The sequence below is a fragment of the Hylobates moloch genome, unplaced genomic scaffold, assembly GCF_009828535.3.
Source record: "Hylobates moloch isolate HMO894 unplaced genomic scaffold, HMol_V3 SCAFFOLD_1186, whole genome shotgun sequence".
Classification (NCBI taxonomy): Eukaryota; Metazoa; Chordata; class Mammalia; order Primates; family Hylobatidae; genus Hylobates; species Hylobates moloch.
In genome coordinates, this window is record NW_026653461.1 from 1 (window position 1) to 12,986 (window position 12,986).

A 12,986-nucleotide genomic window follows, 5' to 3' on the forward strand; every position below is an offset into this window, starting at 1 on the left:
TCATGATACTAATACAAACTTATACAAATTATGTTCGTGTTACACATTTCCATAAAGGTTAAATATACTTACTGGGAGGGAACCCAGAGAAGGTCCTGAAGTGACCCGCTTCACACTGCCAACGTCTGTGAGTCTGTGCTCATTGTCATCCCACCTTCCATAGGCCAAGTCAATCCCTCCCACAAAGGCCACCGATTGGTCAATGATGACAAGCTTCTCGTGGTGAGCCCACAAATAGACGGTGGATGACACATGATCCGGGTGTCTCATCACCTTGAGAGGGAATAATCCCCACTGATAATATGCTTTTGAAATGTCCTTCCTGTCATAATGAAATAGGTCTGTGTTCTCCCTGAAAAGTATTTTCTATAATTCAAATACCAAACCGTACAACGTATACACCAAAGAAAATAATTTTATTCTCAGCATTTAGCAAAAAAAAAAAGACTCCTATTTACTCTTCAGGCTCCCATGCCCATATACTATATTTTGGGGCAGCCGCCATTTAGCTTGAGGTCTGGCAATACATTAGAAAACAGTCAGCTCAATTTGAAAGCTGGTTCCCTTCCCCCTGTAAGGATTATGTTAAATTTGGTACTAAAAAAAAAGCTAAAAATATTTAACTACTATTTATCTCTGGAAAAATGTGTAATGAATTATATTGATATTTTACCAGTCATTGAATTGAAATACTAAGCATATGAATATAGGCATATAGATATTTTGGCAGCTCTTTATTTAAAAGGTACCTTGAGAAGTTAGTAACCTCTTGCTTTCAAAATTATCCCAGTCTGACCTATCTCATTTTCATTTGCCTTTAGGTAAAAGGATTACAAAAGCTTTGGCAACTACTTTCTTCTTTAGCTGGGACTATAGGCGTGTACCACCATACCTGGCTAATCTTTTTGTTTTTTGTAGATATGGGTGTCTTGTTATGTTGCCGATGCTGGTTTTGAACTCCTGGCCTCCAACCACCCTCCCACCTCAGCTTCCCAAAGTGCTGGGACTACAGGCGTGAGCCACCATACCTGGCCACCATACCTGGCCTTACTGTTTTCTTAATAACACTTTTTAAAAAAATTGTAGTAAAATAAACATAACATAAAATTTACCATCTTAACCATTTTTAAGTGTACAATTCAGTGGTATCAGGGTAATGAGTTAGGGAGTCTTCTCTTCTCCTCAATTTTTGAAAAAGCTTGAGAAAGATTGGTGGTAATTCCTCATTAAATGTTTGGTAGAATTCACCAGGTCCCTGGCTTTTCATCTGGGGGAGATTTTTAATTACTGATCAATCTCCTTACCAGTTAAAGGTCTATTTAGGTTTTCTATTTCTTCATGATTTAGTCTTGGTAGGTTTCTTATTTCTAGGAACTTGTACATTTCCTCTAGGTTATCGAATTGCTTACAGTAGTATCTTAGAATCATTTTTATTTCTGTAGAATTGGTAGTAATGTCTCTACTTTCATTTCTGATTTTAGTAACTTGAGTCTTTTTTTTCTTAGCCCACCAAGCTAAAGGTTTGTTGATTTTATCTTTTCAAAAAACCAACTTGGTTTCATTGATTTTCTGTATTATTTTTCTATCCTCTGGTTTTATTTCTCACTGCTCCAATCTTTATTTCCTTCCTTCTGGTAGTTTTAGGTTGAGTTTGTTCTTCTTTTTCTAGTTCCTTAAACTGTAAAGTTAGGTTGTTATTTTGAGATTTTTCTTCTTTTTGCAAGTATAGCTGTAAATTTCCCCCTTTGCACTGCTTTCTCTGTGTCCCATAATTTTGGTATGTTGTTTCATTTTCATTTGTCTCTAAGTATTTTCTCTTTCCCTTGTGAATTTTTGTTTGATCATTGCTTGTTTAACCGTGTGTTATTTAATTTCCACAAATTTGTGAACTTTCTAGTGTGTATCCTGCTGTTGTTGGGTAGAATGCTCTGTATGTCCATTGGATCCAGTTGGTTTACTGTGCGTTCAAGTCCTCTGTTTTCTTACCTATCTTCTGTCTGGTTGCTCTAACCATTACTGAGAGTGAGATGTTGATGTCTCCAACTATTACCATAGACTGTCTTTTTCTCCTTTCAATCATATATTTCAATGATCTGTTATTAGGTACATAAATATGTATAATTTTTATATCTTTCTGCATTGAACCTTTTATTAATGTATAACATCCTTCTTTGTCTCTTGCAATCATGTTTTGATTTAAAGTCTATTTTGTCTGATACTAGTTTAGCCACTCTTGCTCTTTTTTGGTTACTATTTGTGTGAAATATCCTTTCCATCCTTTCATTTTCAACCTATTTGTGTCTTTGCATCTAGAGTGAGTCTCTTGTAGATACCATATAGTTGGATCATGTTTTCTTAAAATCCAGTCTACCAATCTCTGTTTTTTGATTAGAGGGGTCAATACATTTACATTTAAAGTAATTATTTGTAAGATACTTCTGTAATTTTGCTACTATTTTCTACTACATGTCTTATAGATTTTTTGTCTCTCATTTCCTGCATTACTGTCTTGTTTTGTTTAGTTGATTTTTTGTGGTGTCATGTTTAAATTCCTTTCTCATTTCTTTTTGTTAAATAGCTATATATTTGATTGCTATTTTCTTTGCAGTTAAATGTAACATCTTAAAGTTGTAACACTCTAATTTGTATTTATACCAGTTTAACTTCAGTAACATACAAATCTCTGCTCCTTTAACAGCTCTTTCCTCACAGTTGTTGGTGTTGCAAAATTACATCTTTAGTGGGTACTTGATAGAAATTTGGTGAATGAATAAATAATATATATAAATTATGCAACCTAATAAATCATTCTCTGGGAGAAAACACTTTCCTTTTTTCTAACCAAGTGAAACATACAATTATTACATATTTTAAGCCTGCTGGAGGTTTGTTAATTCATTATGTCTTGATGTACCTCAATGACTGGGTTTTAGGTATTTGGCGAAATATCAAAGAACTTTTTCAAATTGCTTTTCATGTTTATTTACTTTATTAGTATTTTATACTAGGTGTCATTGATTTTTTAAGGCATTTTAAATCCTAGAGGAGATCTCTTTGCTGCTATCAGTGATCAGGGAATGTCACAGGGAGATCATATCTAAGAGCTTCCAGGATAATCTTAATGAGAAGTGTGAGAACTTGACAGAGCTCATGAATATCAAAACAACTGCAGGAAGCATGTTCTTGTCTAAACTCTCACTTTCAATTATCAGAGTCAGAGAAGCAGAAATGTGAGATCTGCTTACCCCCATCAATGTAGGGAAGATAAGAAAGTATAGTATTTTGCTTTATTTCTGAGGACACAATGCTATTTGATCAAATATATATTTGGGAATTCTATAGGTTATTACTGCCCAGAACAAAACATACCTGAAAAAATCCTATAGAATAATAAAGAAACATTGGTTATCAAGATGAACCTGAATACCTTAATGTTGGGATGCAGGCGCATCAAAGTCCTCTTGGTGTATTCACTATTGATGCCAAGAGCGAGTTCCACCTCTTTGTAGAGCATTATGAAGATCCTCACTCCTTGTTGCTGTCACAGGAGAAAACAGATGGAGGAATGAGTATCTCTGGAGGGAAGTTACAATTCATTTTATTTTTCCTTTGCACTGTACTTTCTTTCTTTCTTTTTTTTTTTCAGAGTCTCACTCTGTCACCCAGCCTGGAGTGCAGTGGTGCAATCTCGGCTCACTGCAACCTCCACCTCCCAGGTTCAAGCAATTTTCATGCCTCAGCCTCCTAAGTAGCTGGAATTACAGGCGCATGCCACCACGCCTGGTTAATTTTTGTATTTTTAGTAGACACAGGATTTTGCCATGTTGGCCAGGCTGGTCTCAAATTCCTGACCTCAAGTGATCCACCCGCCTCAGCCACTCAAAGTGCTGGGATTACAGGCATGAGCCACCGCACCTGGCCTGCACTGTACTTTCTAACTTCTTTTATAAACAAGTAAGATAAAATTTTAATGAAAAAGGCAATACAAGGAAGTGACACATAAGCGTGTATATTGAGACACAAATATTAAAAATAAAAATCTATCTCCCTTCCATTCTTACAACTCGTCATATCAAGAAAGAATCAATAACTGATTAAAGATCCAAAACATTAAAAACTTTAGTATAAAATGGACACCCAAATTAAATTGATTCATCCTTCCTTAGACCTTGGATCTAAAAGAAAATAGACAAGGCCACTGTGGCCTATTTAATTGAGTCAAATTAAATCAAAAGTGCCTTGTAGATGCTAACATGCTATACAAATAATACAATTATTTAATAACATTAATAATCAAAAAGACAATGTCCAATCCTTTTGTAGTTCACAAGCATGATGATTGTGTGTTCACGCACAAGTGTGAGATGTGCCACACTCGAACCTTCTCACGACGTCTGCACATTACCCATCTCATCTGAAAAAAATATTTAAACAAAAACCAAAAGTCCAGGTCCAATAGCTAATAGTATAGAAAAATACTGGTATTTTCCATTCTAGTTCTGGTTGGTGACAGGCTTTCAGGCTAGGCTAAACTGCCCCTCGCTGGAATGCTCCTCACCTTCTGCGTGCCCACTCATGGATCCCCCTCCAATGTACAGTTCAGGATGTATTACCTCCAGGAAACTGTGGCTTATTCACCCCCACCTTGTGGATCGCTTTTTTTACTTTTTAGGCTTGAATCCTCCTTATTTTTGTACAGTTTGCACCATTTTAATTTGTATTATTTGCACCCAGCAGCTCTGAAAGCATTCTGAAACATTTTGCATACATACTGGATTATGTATCTAAATGACACCTGGCATTTAATATCGTAGAGATTAAAGGTAAGAATTTTTCAATAATACTTCCTAGAATATTACAGATGCATGTGTATTTAATAAACCATAATAAAAAATAATTTTGTTACAGTTTATATTAAGATTTCATGGTGATTAGTCATTGTTTATAAGGGAAACTTGAATAAAAATCTTTAAGATATCTTACTGGGTTGAACACTCCTACTTTACACGAACTAAAAATTTTTGTAATGCTATACAATCTAATATAACATAGGAGTTAATATTTTTAGGTTCTAGATCACAAGATACAAAATCTTAGAGCAAACCAAACACATAAACATTTCTGTAATATTGTTCTGCCAATACTAAAAAGCACGTTTTAGACCCTAAATTCCTTATAATAACACATCACTTCAAAATACTAACACCCTATCTTTCATGGTGTTAGTAATATCTTAAAGGTGTATGTATTTCTGGAGGTGCACTCTAGATTTACATTCCGGTGTGCATAAACAAGATTTGAGTACTAGGAGAAGACTCATTCTTGCTCTAAAAAAAAGCAGGATCAAGAAGAATACATATGTCATTCTATTTCTCTGGTTAACAGCTGGCTTTTAGCACTTGCTAATTACTTATTATAATTATGCAAGTACTATTACAATCAAGAATATAAATACATATTTCAGTAAAGAAGTAAAAGTGTAGGCAGAAAGTGAACAGATTAATTTTAATGGTCCGGCCAGAGAGTGCTCTATAATTAACCACTGATGAAGGGCTCTAAAGGAAAATTACGAGATTATTTTATTTTTCTCCTCTACTGTTTAGGTCTATTTTTGGTATTTGAATATTTTAGAATTCGGCACTGAATAATGGTTACAAAAAAAAAAAAGCCTCTCACTAAAAGATATAAGACAAAGGGTAAAACCCAAAATTTCAACCTAAATAGTAGAACATTACACCTGACATTCTTCATCATGACCCATTTATTTTAAGCAGATGAAATTCTGCTTTTTAGGCTTAAGACATTATTACTCATGAAGAGCAGTAGTTGCAAATTAGGAACTTGGCCTGAGTCCTACAGTTTTCCACTTACCTGCATAACTAATGGATTTTTGAAATAATAGAGATATTAACACTAATGGATTACATTACTACTCTCCATTTATTAATACCTGACATTTTCTTCTATACTGTCTTTTCTCACTGAAATAATTCTAAAGGAAATAGGGTAGAGACTTTGTCTTTTTAGCTTAAAGACAAATGACTAATGAGGAAGCAATTAAATATGGAAAGTTCATTTGTATGTGGTTTATAATTATTTACCTACACCTATAGCCACAATAAATAGTTAATTAGTGACAAGATTCCTGTGATAATAAAGCAATGCATTCTTCTTCTTTTGGTCAAGGTATTGACTATTATAAACTCTAGCCATAAAGGGCAAAGGAGAATGAATCATTCCTTGGGGATGAAGGCATTTTCCAGGTTGTTATAGTGCAGGCTTATACAAATGTGGGAAATATTTCTGCAAAATGAAAGCCAAAGGAAAAAAAAAACCTGATGATGTTAATTCTGCAATTTAAAAAATACACTTTCAAAACATCCCATGCTTTAGTGCCTAGTGCCTTTAAATACCCTTGGGGAAATTACTTTTTACTTAGAGAAAGGGACGGAAATTATTAATAGGAGAAGTAGAAAAACATATGGCCTGGAGTTGCCTATGCAATGCATTGTTTCTTATCTCTGGTGAACTCAGCTAACCCAAAGTTTCCATAGAATACATTTCATAAAACATGACTTTTAAAAGATGAAAGTTCTGTCCTCTTTTCTAATTAGTTTTTTGTCAAGTAGAGCAGACATAACACTATAAACGGTAGAAATTTTTAGGAGCTTTAGATATTCAAAATACATGGGAAGATAATGAAAATTTTTATAGTGGAAATCAGTGACTTTGTTTCTTAGCCAACTTTTCCTCCGATTGCTCAAGGTAGCATAGTGACAATATTTTCTCAATGCAGCCAAGTTTGTCCACTGCCTGAAGACAGTTTAGCCCACCCCACCCCCCAACCCAGGATGCTCACTAATGTTTTTGCCACTTGCCAAGGACTTCCCCAATACAATAATATATTAAGAAAATGGAAAGTAAAGGATATAAAGAAATCACTTCCTCACCGTTTAAAAGCAGACAGCATTGGGATATAAGAGCACAAAAGCTCATGTGCCTTTTTTAAAAACCAATTTTGTTTGAAGCACATTTTTGAAGCTGAAGATACCTTCCCTGCAAGCCACTGTAGCCCACCACTTTGATAAGACTCATTTGATTTTCTGTGTAGAGATGTGATTATTCCTGTCATTTCTCAGTCCTGGACAACTTTCCCTTTTATTGGTCACTGACTGCAACTCTACATTGTGCCTTGTGATTCAGACAGAAAGAAATCAACCTGAAGACAAATTCTCCCATTAGTCTAAGTTTCATAGGAAATATCACAAGCTTCTAAGGTTGAGATACACAAAATTGCGTGTGGGGATTTGGCTGCCGTAACTATGATGCAGCTTATCTCACCTCTTAGCATAGCAAGTGCAGAACTGTGGAAAGCCCTGAGATGCTGATTTGAGTTGTGAACAGTCTGCTCTCAAGATTGGCTTTTATTATTTTAAATGATGGCATTGCAGATCAGAAGGCCAAAGAAATAGGAAAAGTTCAACTTGGTTATTAATCAGATACATAAAATACTGTATTTTTTCTTAAGAAATAGCCATTATAAGAGATGTTTGTCGTAGGTTGGCTATGAGGCAGAGACAGTTCCTAAATTCCTCTTAGAAAATCTGCACAATCAGATAGAAGAAAATAAAACATTCATTTTAATAAACCTTGTGGACCTCTGGGACCTGTTAATGCAAAAAACAAATATTATGTTTCAACCTCATACTTTGCAAAGCTAGTGTGTGGCCTTCAGAAACTAAATTATTTATGTGAAGCCATATTTATGTGCATATAAAATGTCAATTTGGAGTGATCCGAGTGTTAAAAAATTTATGAACAAAGTAATAACATGGTGGAATGAGATTAAGGAAGAGCAACTCTGCTAAATGTACCACCAAGAAATCAATCTTTAATTGTACTACTGTTTCTTTAGGAAATTTTAAATATCACTACCCATAGTTTAAAAATTACAAGCTCCAATAAGTGGATGAAATGGAAATGAAGCACTGTTATCAGGCAATAACGTTTATTTGGCCATGGTGTTCACGAGGGACCTCGCCAGGGTTCATGGGCCATAAAAGTAAAGAGAAGTCACGCTAGAGACAGAAAAGGTAACCAGACAGATATGCCGAGGGCAGTAAACAAGTGCATGCCAGCAAACAAGAGGTGGAAGCCAGGCCTGCAGGATCTTCCTTCTGAGCCCTACCGAGGCATTTACTAGCTTTCTCAAGTTAATTTAGATGTCCTGTAGACACTGTATCTTCAAGGGATCTAAACTTTAGCTTTCTAAATCAGAGCTCTTCCCAGTTTGTTCTACTATCAGAGTCACCTTACCGACACATCTTTTTTTTTTTTTTTTTTTTGAGACGGAGTCTCGCTCTGTCACCCAGGCTGGAGTGCCGTGGCGCAATCTCGGCTCACTGCAAGCTCCGCCTCCGGGTTCACGCCATTCTCCTGCCTCAGCCTCTCCGAGTAGCTGGGACTACAGGCGCCCGCCACCACGCCCGGCTAATTTTTTGTATTTTTTAGTAGAGACGGGGTTTCACCGTGGTCTCGATCTCCTGACCTCGTGATCCGCCCGCCTCGTCCTCCCAAAGTGCTGGGATTACAAGCGTGAGCCACCACGCCCGGCCTTGAAGTTTTTCTTTTATCACAAGTCACATCAATCCCTCAGGCCCCTGCTCAAATGCTACCTCTTCCTGAAAGCCGTTCCTAAGTGGTCTCTCTAAAGAACCATCCCAGCCCCTTTCTTTGCTTTATCCTTCACGGCACTTATCACTACCTCTCAGCCTCCCCGAGTAGCTGGGACTACAGGCGCCCGCCACCACGCCCGGCTAATTTTTTGTATTTTTTAGTAGAGACGGGGTTTCACCGTGGTCTCGATCTCCTGACCTCGTGATCTGCCCGCCTCAGCCTCCCAAAGTGCTGGGATTACAAGCGTGAGCCACGGCGCCCGGCTTTTTTTTTTTTTTTGGAAACAGAGTCTTGCTCTGTTGCCCAGGCTGGAGTGCAGTGGCGCGATCTTGGCTCACTGCAAGCTCCGCCTCCCGGGTTCACGCCATTCTCCTGCCTCAGCCTCTCGGGCAGCTGGGACTACAGGCGCCCGCCACCATGCCTGGCTAATTTTTTGTATTTTTAGTAGAGACGGGGTCCGACACATCATTTTGATCAGACCACCCCTGCTTCCCCACACCGCCCTGCCCCGCACAGTACTGCTCCACTGTCTCCCATAAAGTCAAACCACTAGCTTGGCTCACAAAGCCTCTGCATCCCAGCTGCAACTAGCAGTTCCACCTTAATCCCCCATCTGGCTATGCTAACACTCAGATGTGATTAACCACCCTACTGTGCCTGACAAAGTCTTTGGCACTGCTGTTTACATTTACTACACACCTAGAAAGTTCTTCTTTCCCTTTTAAAAATGTTTGTCCATCCTAAATGCCCCACATCCTTCATGTTGTGTGGGGCTCCCCAACTGGACCTTTTCCATTGGGAAAGCCCAATGCTTTCCCTCTTGCCACTAAATGGAGGCATTGTTTTGTATGCAACTGACACTTCTGCAGATTTTATAAGCTTCTTCAACTTAAGAATCATGGCTTTTATTTATGTACATCCTCATATGATTAGCCAAATGCCCTGCACATAGAAAACATTCAATAAATACATATTGATTGAAATCTAAAACATTGAGGTGTTGATTAAATATTATAAGCAAAAAACTTACTAGTATTAGTACAGATTGCTATGCAAGGCCGGAAAAATGTACTAAAATAGAATCTTGAGGGAAAATGGAAAAGACGCCATTTCATTGAGAGAAACAGAGAGAAAGTTACTGCCCATTCAAAAGGTAGAAAGTAGTCTGGTAAGGCTAGGACTGGGCCCCAGACATGAGTCCCTCAGCAAGGTCTCCATTAGCAAGGCTCAAATCCGATTCATGGTGGCATTCTTAGTGATTATCGTAGAAGGTGGCTCATAGGAGACAGTAACTGTATGATGAATTATTTAATAAATATATGAATAATGTTTTCAGAATCAAAATGTCCAATTCTGTAACTGGAATTCTATTGATGAAACAAACTAGACTATCCATCAAAATGATGTTGTTTGGCAGAATGTGTTTCAAATAAATATTATCAGTTTCTTTTGCTTTCAATATTAGCAGTGAGGTCTGACTATATTTGTGGATATCCCCAGAAATACTCAAGTAAATGCATGGGGAAAAGATAGAGAAAAGGGGAAAGTGAATGGGGAAAGAAAAAGTGGAATGTAGAGGATAGGAAAGAAGAAATGAGTGAAGGCTATGAGAAACAACAAAATGCTAACCCCCAATTATTTAGGCTCTACACGTTCTGCTAGCATGTTTAATAATAGAATTAAAAAAGGTTGGCCGGGAGCGGTGGCTCAAGCCTGTAATCCCAGCACTTTGGGAAGCTGAGGTGGGCAGATCACCTGAGGTCAGGAGTTCAAGACCAGCCTGGCCAACATGGTGAAACCCCATCTCTACTAAAAATACAAAAATACAAAAAAAAAAAAAAAATAGCCAGGCATGGTGGCGGGCACTTGTAATCCCAGCTACTTGGGAGGCTGAGGCAGGAGAATTGCTTAAAGCTGGGAGGCAGAGGTTGCAGTGAGCCGAGACCACACCATTGCACTCCAGCCTGGGCATCAAGAACAAAACCCCACCTCAAAAAAAAAAAAAAAAAAAAAAAACAGGTTAAGACAGTTTCTGATAATAGCAAAAAGTTAGCACTTCCTAATTTGGATATGCTAAATAATAAGTCCAGATCTATTTTTAATTTAAACTGATTTAATTTTGTTGAGGGCCTATTACATTAAAAAATCACTAGAAATATGAATGCAGTCATTAGTGAGCCTAGACTGCTTCAGTTATTTACTTTTTATACCTAAAAAGCACACACTCAATGTTCATCCAGAATGTACAGGGTCAACTCCACAGGAAACAGTTTCACATTTTTATGATGAACTTTACCAAAACTGGAGAAAAAACACCACCAACTGTGACTATTCCTCCCCCTTTAATATTATTCTACACCACATTAGCCCCATCTAGCTGAAACCATTCTCCAGATGAGTTTTTCTTTTGCTTAAATGACAAAATAATGAATACAATTAAATGCTATGCTCCATTTCATCATTTATTATTCAATGATGAAATTTTATTATAATTTTTTGCCTATAAAATTAACTGCCCATAACTGATTCAAAAATAAGAATTAGAGATGCTAATATAATCCATGCTGTGAATTAGTCTAAAATATTTATGCACTCAAAAGCAATAGGAAAAAAATAGAACCAAATGAACTGGAAAACATTAGTTATCCTACTTTTTGTCAAACTCTAAAGTGAAAAGTTGTACGTGTGAAAGGCTTTGAAAAGACAAGCATTTCAGAGACAACAGACAGTTAAAAAATTATATCAGCATTTTCTGGGAAAGTACATACTGCTTTTCGTTTAAGAATGCAGTCCAACCTCCAACGATTTCCCTCAACCACCGGGCGTTTCAGGAAGATTTCTGGACTCAGCCTGAAACAATGAAACCAAGATTTTAAGTAACTAAAACAAAATATAAAGTTCTGATTGTGTCATAGGAAGCAAAGGCAATTTCAGCCCATTTCAACCCCATTACCATCTTCCATTGTGGTGGGTAATCCAAAGATTTACTATGAGTCTAGGTACAACTTCGTATGGGAAAAATAGCCTTTAGCCATACAAAACATCAATCTTAGTCTCTCTCTCTCTCTCTCCTCCCCTCTCTTTTCTCTGTCTCTCATACCCACATGCACACATATGCACACAGGTACTGTTGGTTGCCCACCCACAGCCAACCTCCAACTTCTTCCCTGCTGTCAGAGCCTCTCTCCCACCACAGACTCTGAATATTCTAGATACTTGCTTTCCCAGGCTCCTGTGCAGCTAGAGCACAACGTGACACAATCCTGAACAATGAGATATATGAGGAGGTACACAGGGGCTTAATGGGAAAGTTTTTCCTCCCTGAAACACACACACAAACACACACACTCTCTCTCTCTCTCCCTCTCCCACTCTTTTACTCTCTCTCCCTCTCCCTCTCTTTCGCTCTCTCTCCGTCTCCCTCTCTCTCGCTCTCTCTCCCTCTCTCTCAGAGAAAGTCCTGCCCACACTTCCAGCTTTAGGATGGATGTTGTATGGGAGTATGATGCTTACAGGGGTACAGCAATATTGAAATTCTAAGGGGAAGACCATAACCCCAGAATCACTAGACTACTCTGCCAACCTCAGAATTGCCCAACTTCAGACTTAACATTAAATGTGAAAAATAAATTCCCAGTGTTTAAGCCCTCTTTAGTTGAACATTCTGTTACCCCAAACTAAAAGCATTATAATGGATACACAGACACACTGACTTCCTATGCAAAGAAGCAGCCTCTGAGGGAACCTGGGGCTTTCTGGACAGGGGAGAAGGAAGGTCGGCTGATACATGAAATTTTTCCTAGGCTCTTCTCCTTCAGTAAGGCATAAGGCAGCTAAGGTAAGCTAAGCTTCACAAGGCAGCTAAGAGTACAATAGAGTCATTTTTTCCCCTGGGGCTGGGTTCTAAAGTTAGTTTCTGAGTTAAATATGTACATGATGTAACTTCCCTGTCGTTAGAAAAAGGAAGCCGTAGAAAATACTCCTTTCTCCACTGAACTGCTAGACCTGAGGGAGCAGGGGTAGACTATGTCAGGATGAAAGCCTTATGGAATTCTGCACTGGAGTACTGCCCTCCCAGGGAGTCCTCTAAGCATGTGAAATCAACAGTGCTTTAAGGAGCTAAAGAGATTAAAAGAAATCAATTTTATGCTGTATTTCATTCAGTTAAAGAAAATAAAAACCCAGAGAAAGTTTCTAAAGGAAACATTATTGGGTAAAATAAATAAGGAAACAGACAAATGGAAGAGTTTGGACAGTGTAAGTCTTGCATATTTAATTTAGAGTAGGAAACAAACTCAAAGGTAATCTAT

The 12,986-nt window shown here is 37.7% G+C and overlaps 1 protein-coding gene and 1 non-coding gene across 2 annotated transcripts; one reads left to right on the plus strand and one right to left on the minus strand.

Annotated features, from left to right (window-relative positions):
• Positions 1–72: 72 nt before the first annotated feature.
• LOC116464646 (phospholipase D1-like) lies at positions 73–11,517 on the minus strand (the record flags this gene model as incomplete). The annotated part of the gene is made up of 3 exons (XM_032147907.2): positions 11,445–11,517; positions 3,428–3,538; positions 73–273 (listed from the first exon to the last, which is right to left on the minus strand). Coding segments are annotated over exons 2-3 (288 nt in total), but the record flags the coding sequence as incomplete, so codon positions are not given.
• Positions 4,312–4,415, plus strand: LOC116464647 (small nucleolar RNA U13). The gene has a single exon (XR_004246966.1). It is a non-coding gene; the product is annotated as a small nucleolar RNA U13 (small nucleolar RNA).
• Positions 11,518–12,986: the final 1,469 nt, after the last annotated feature.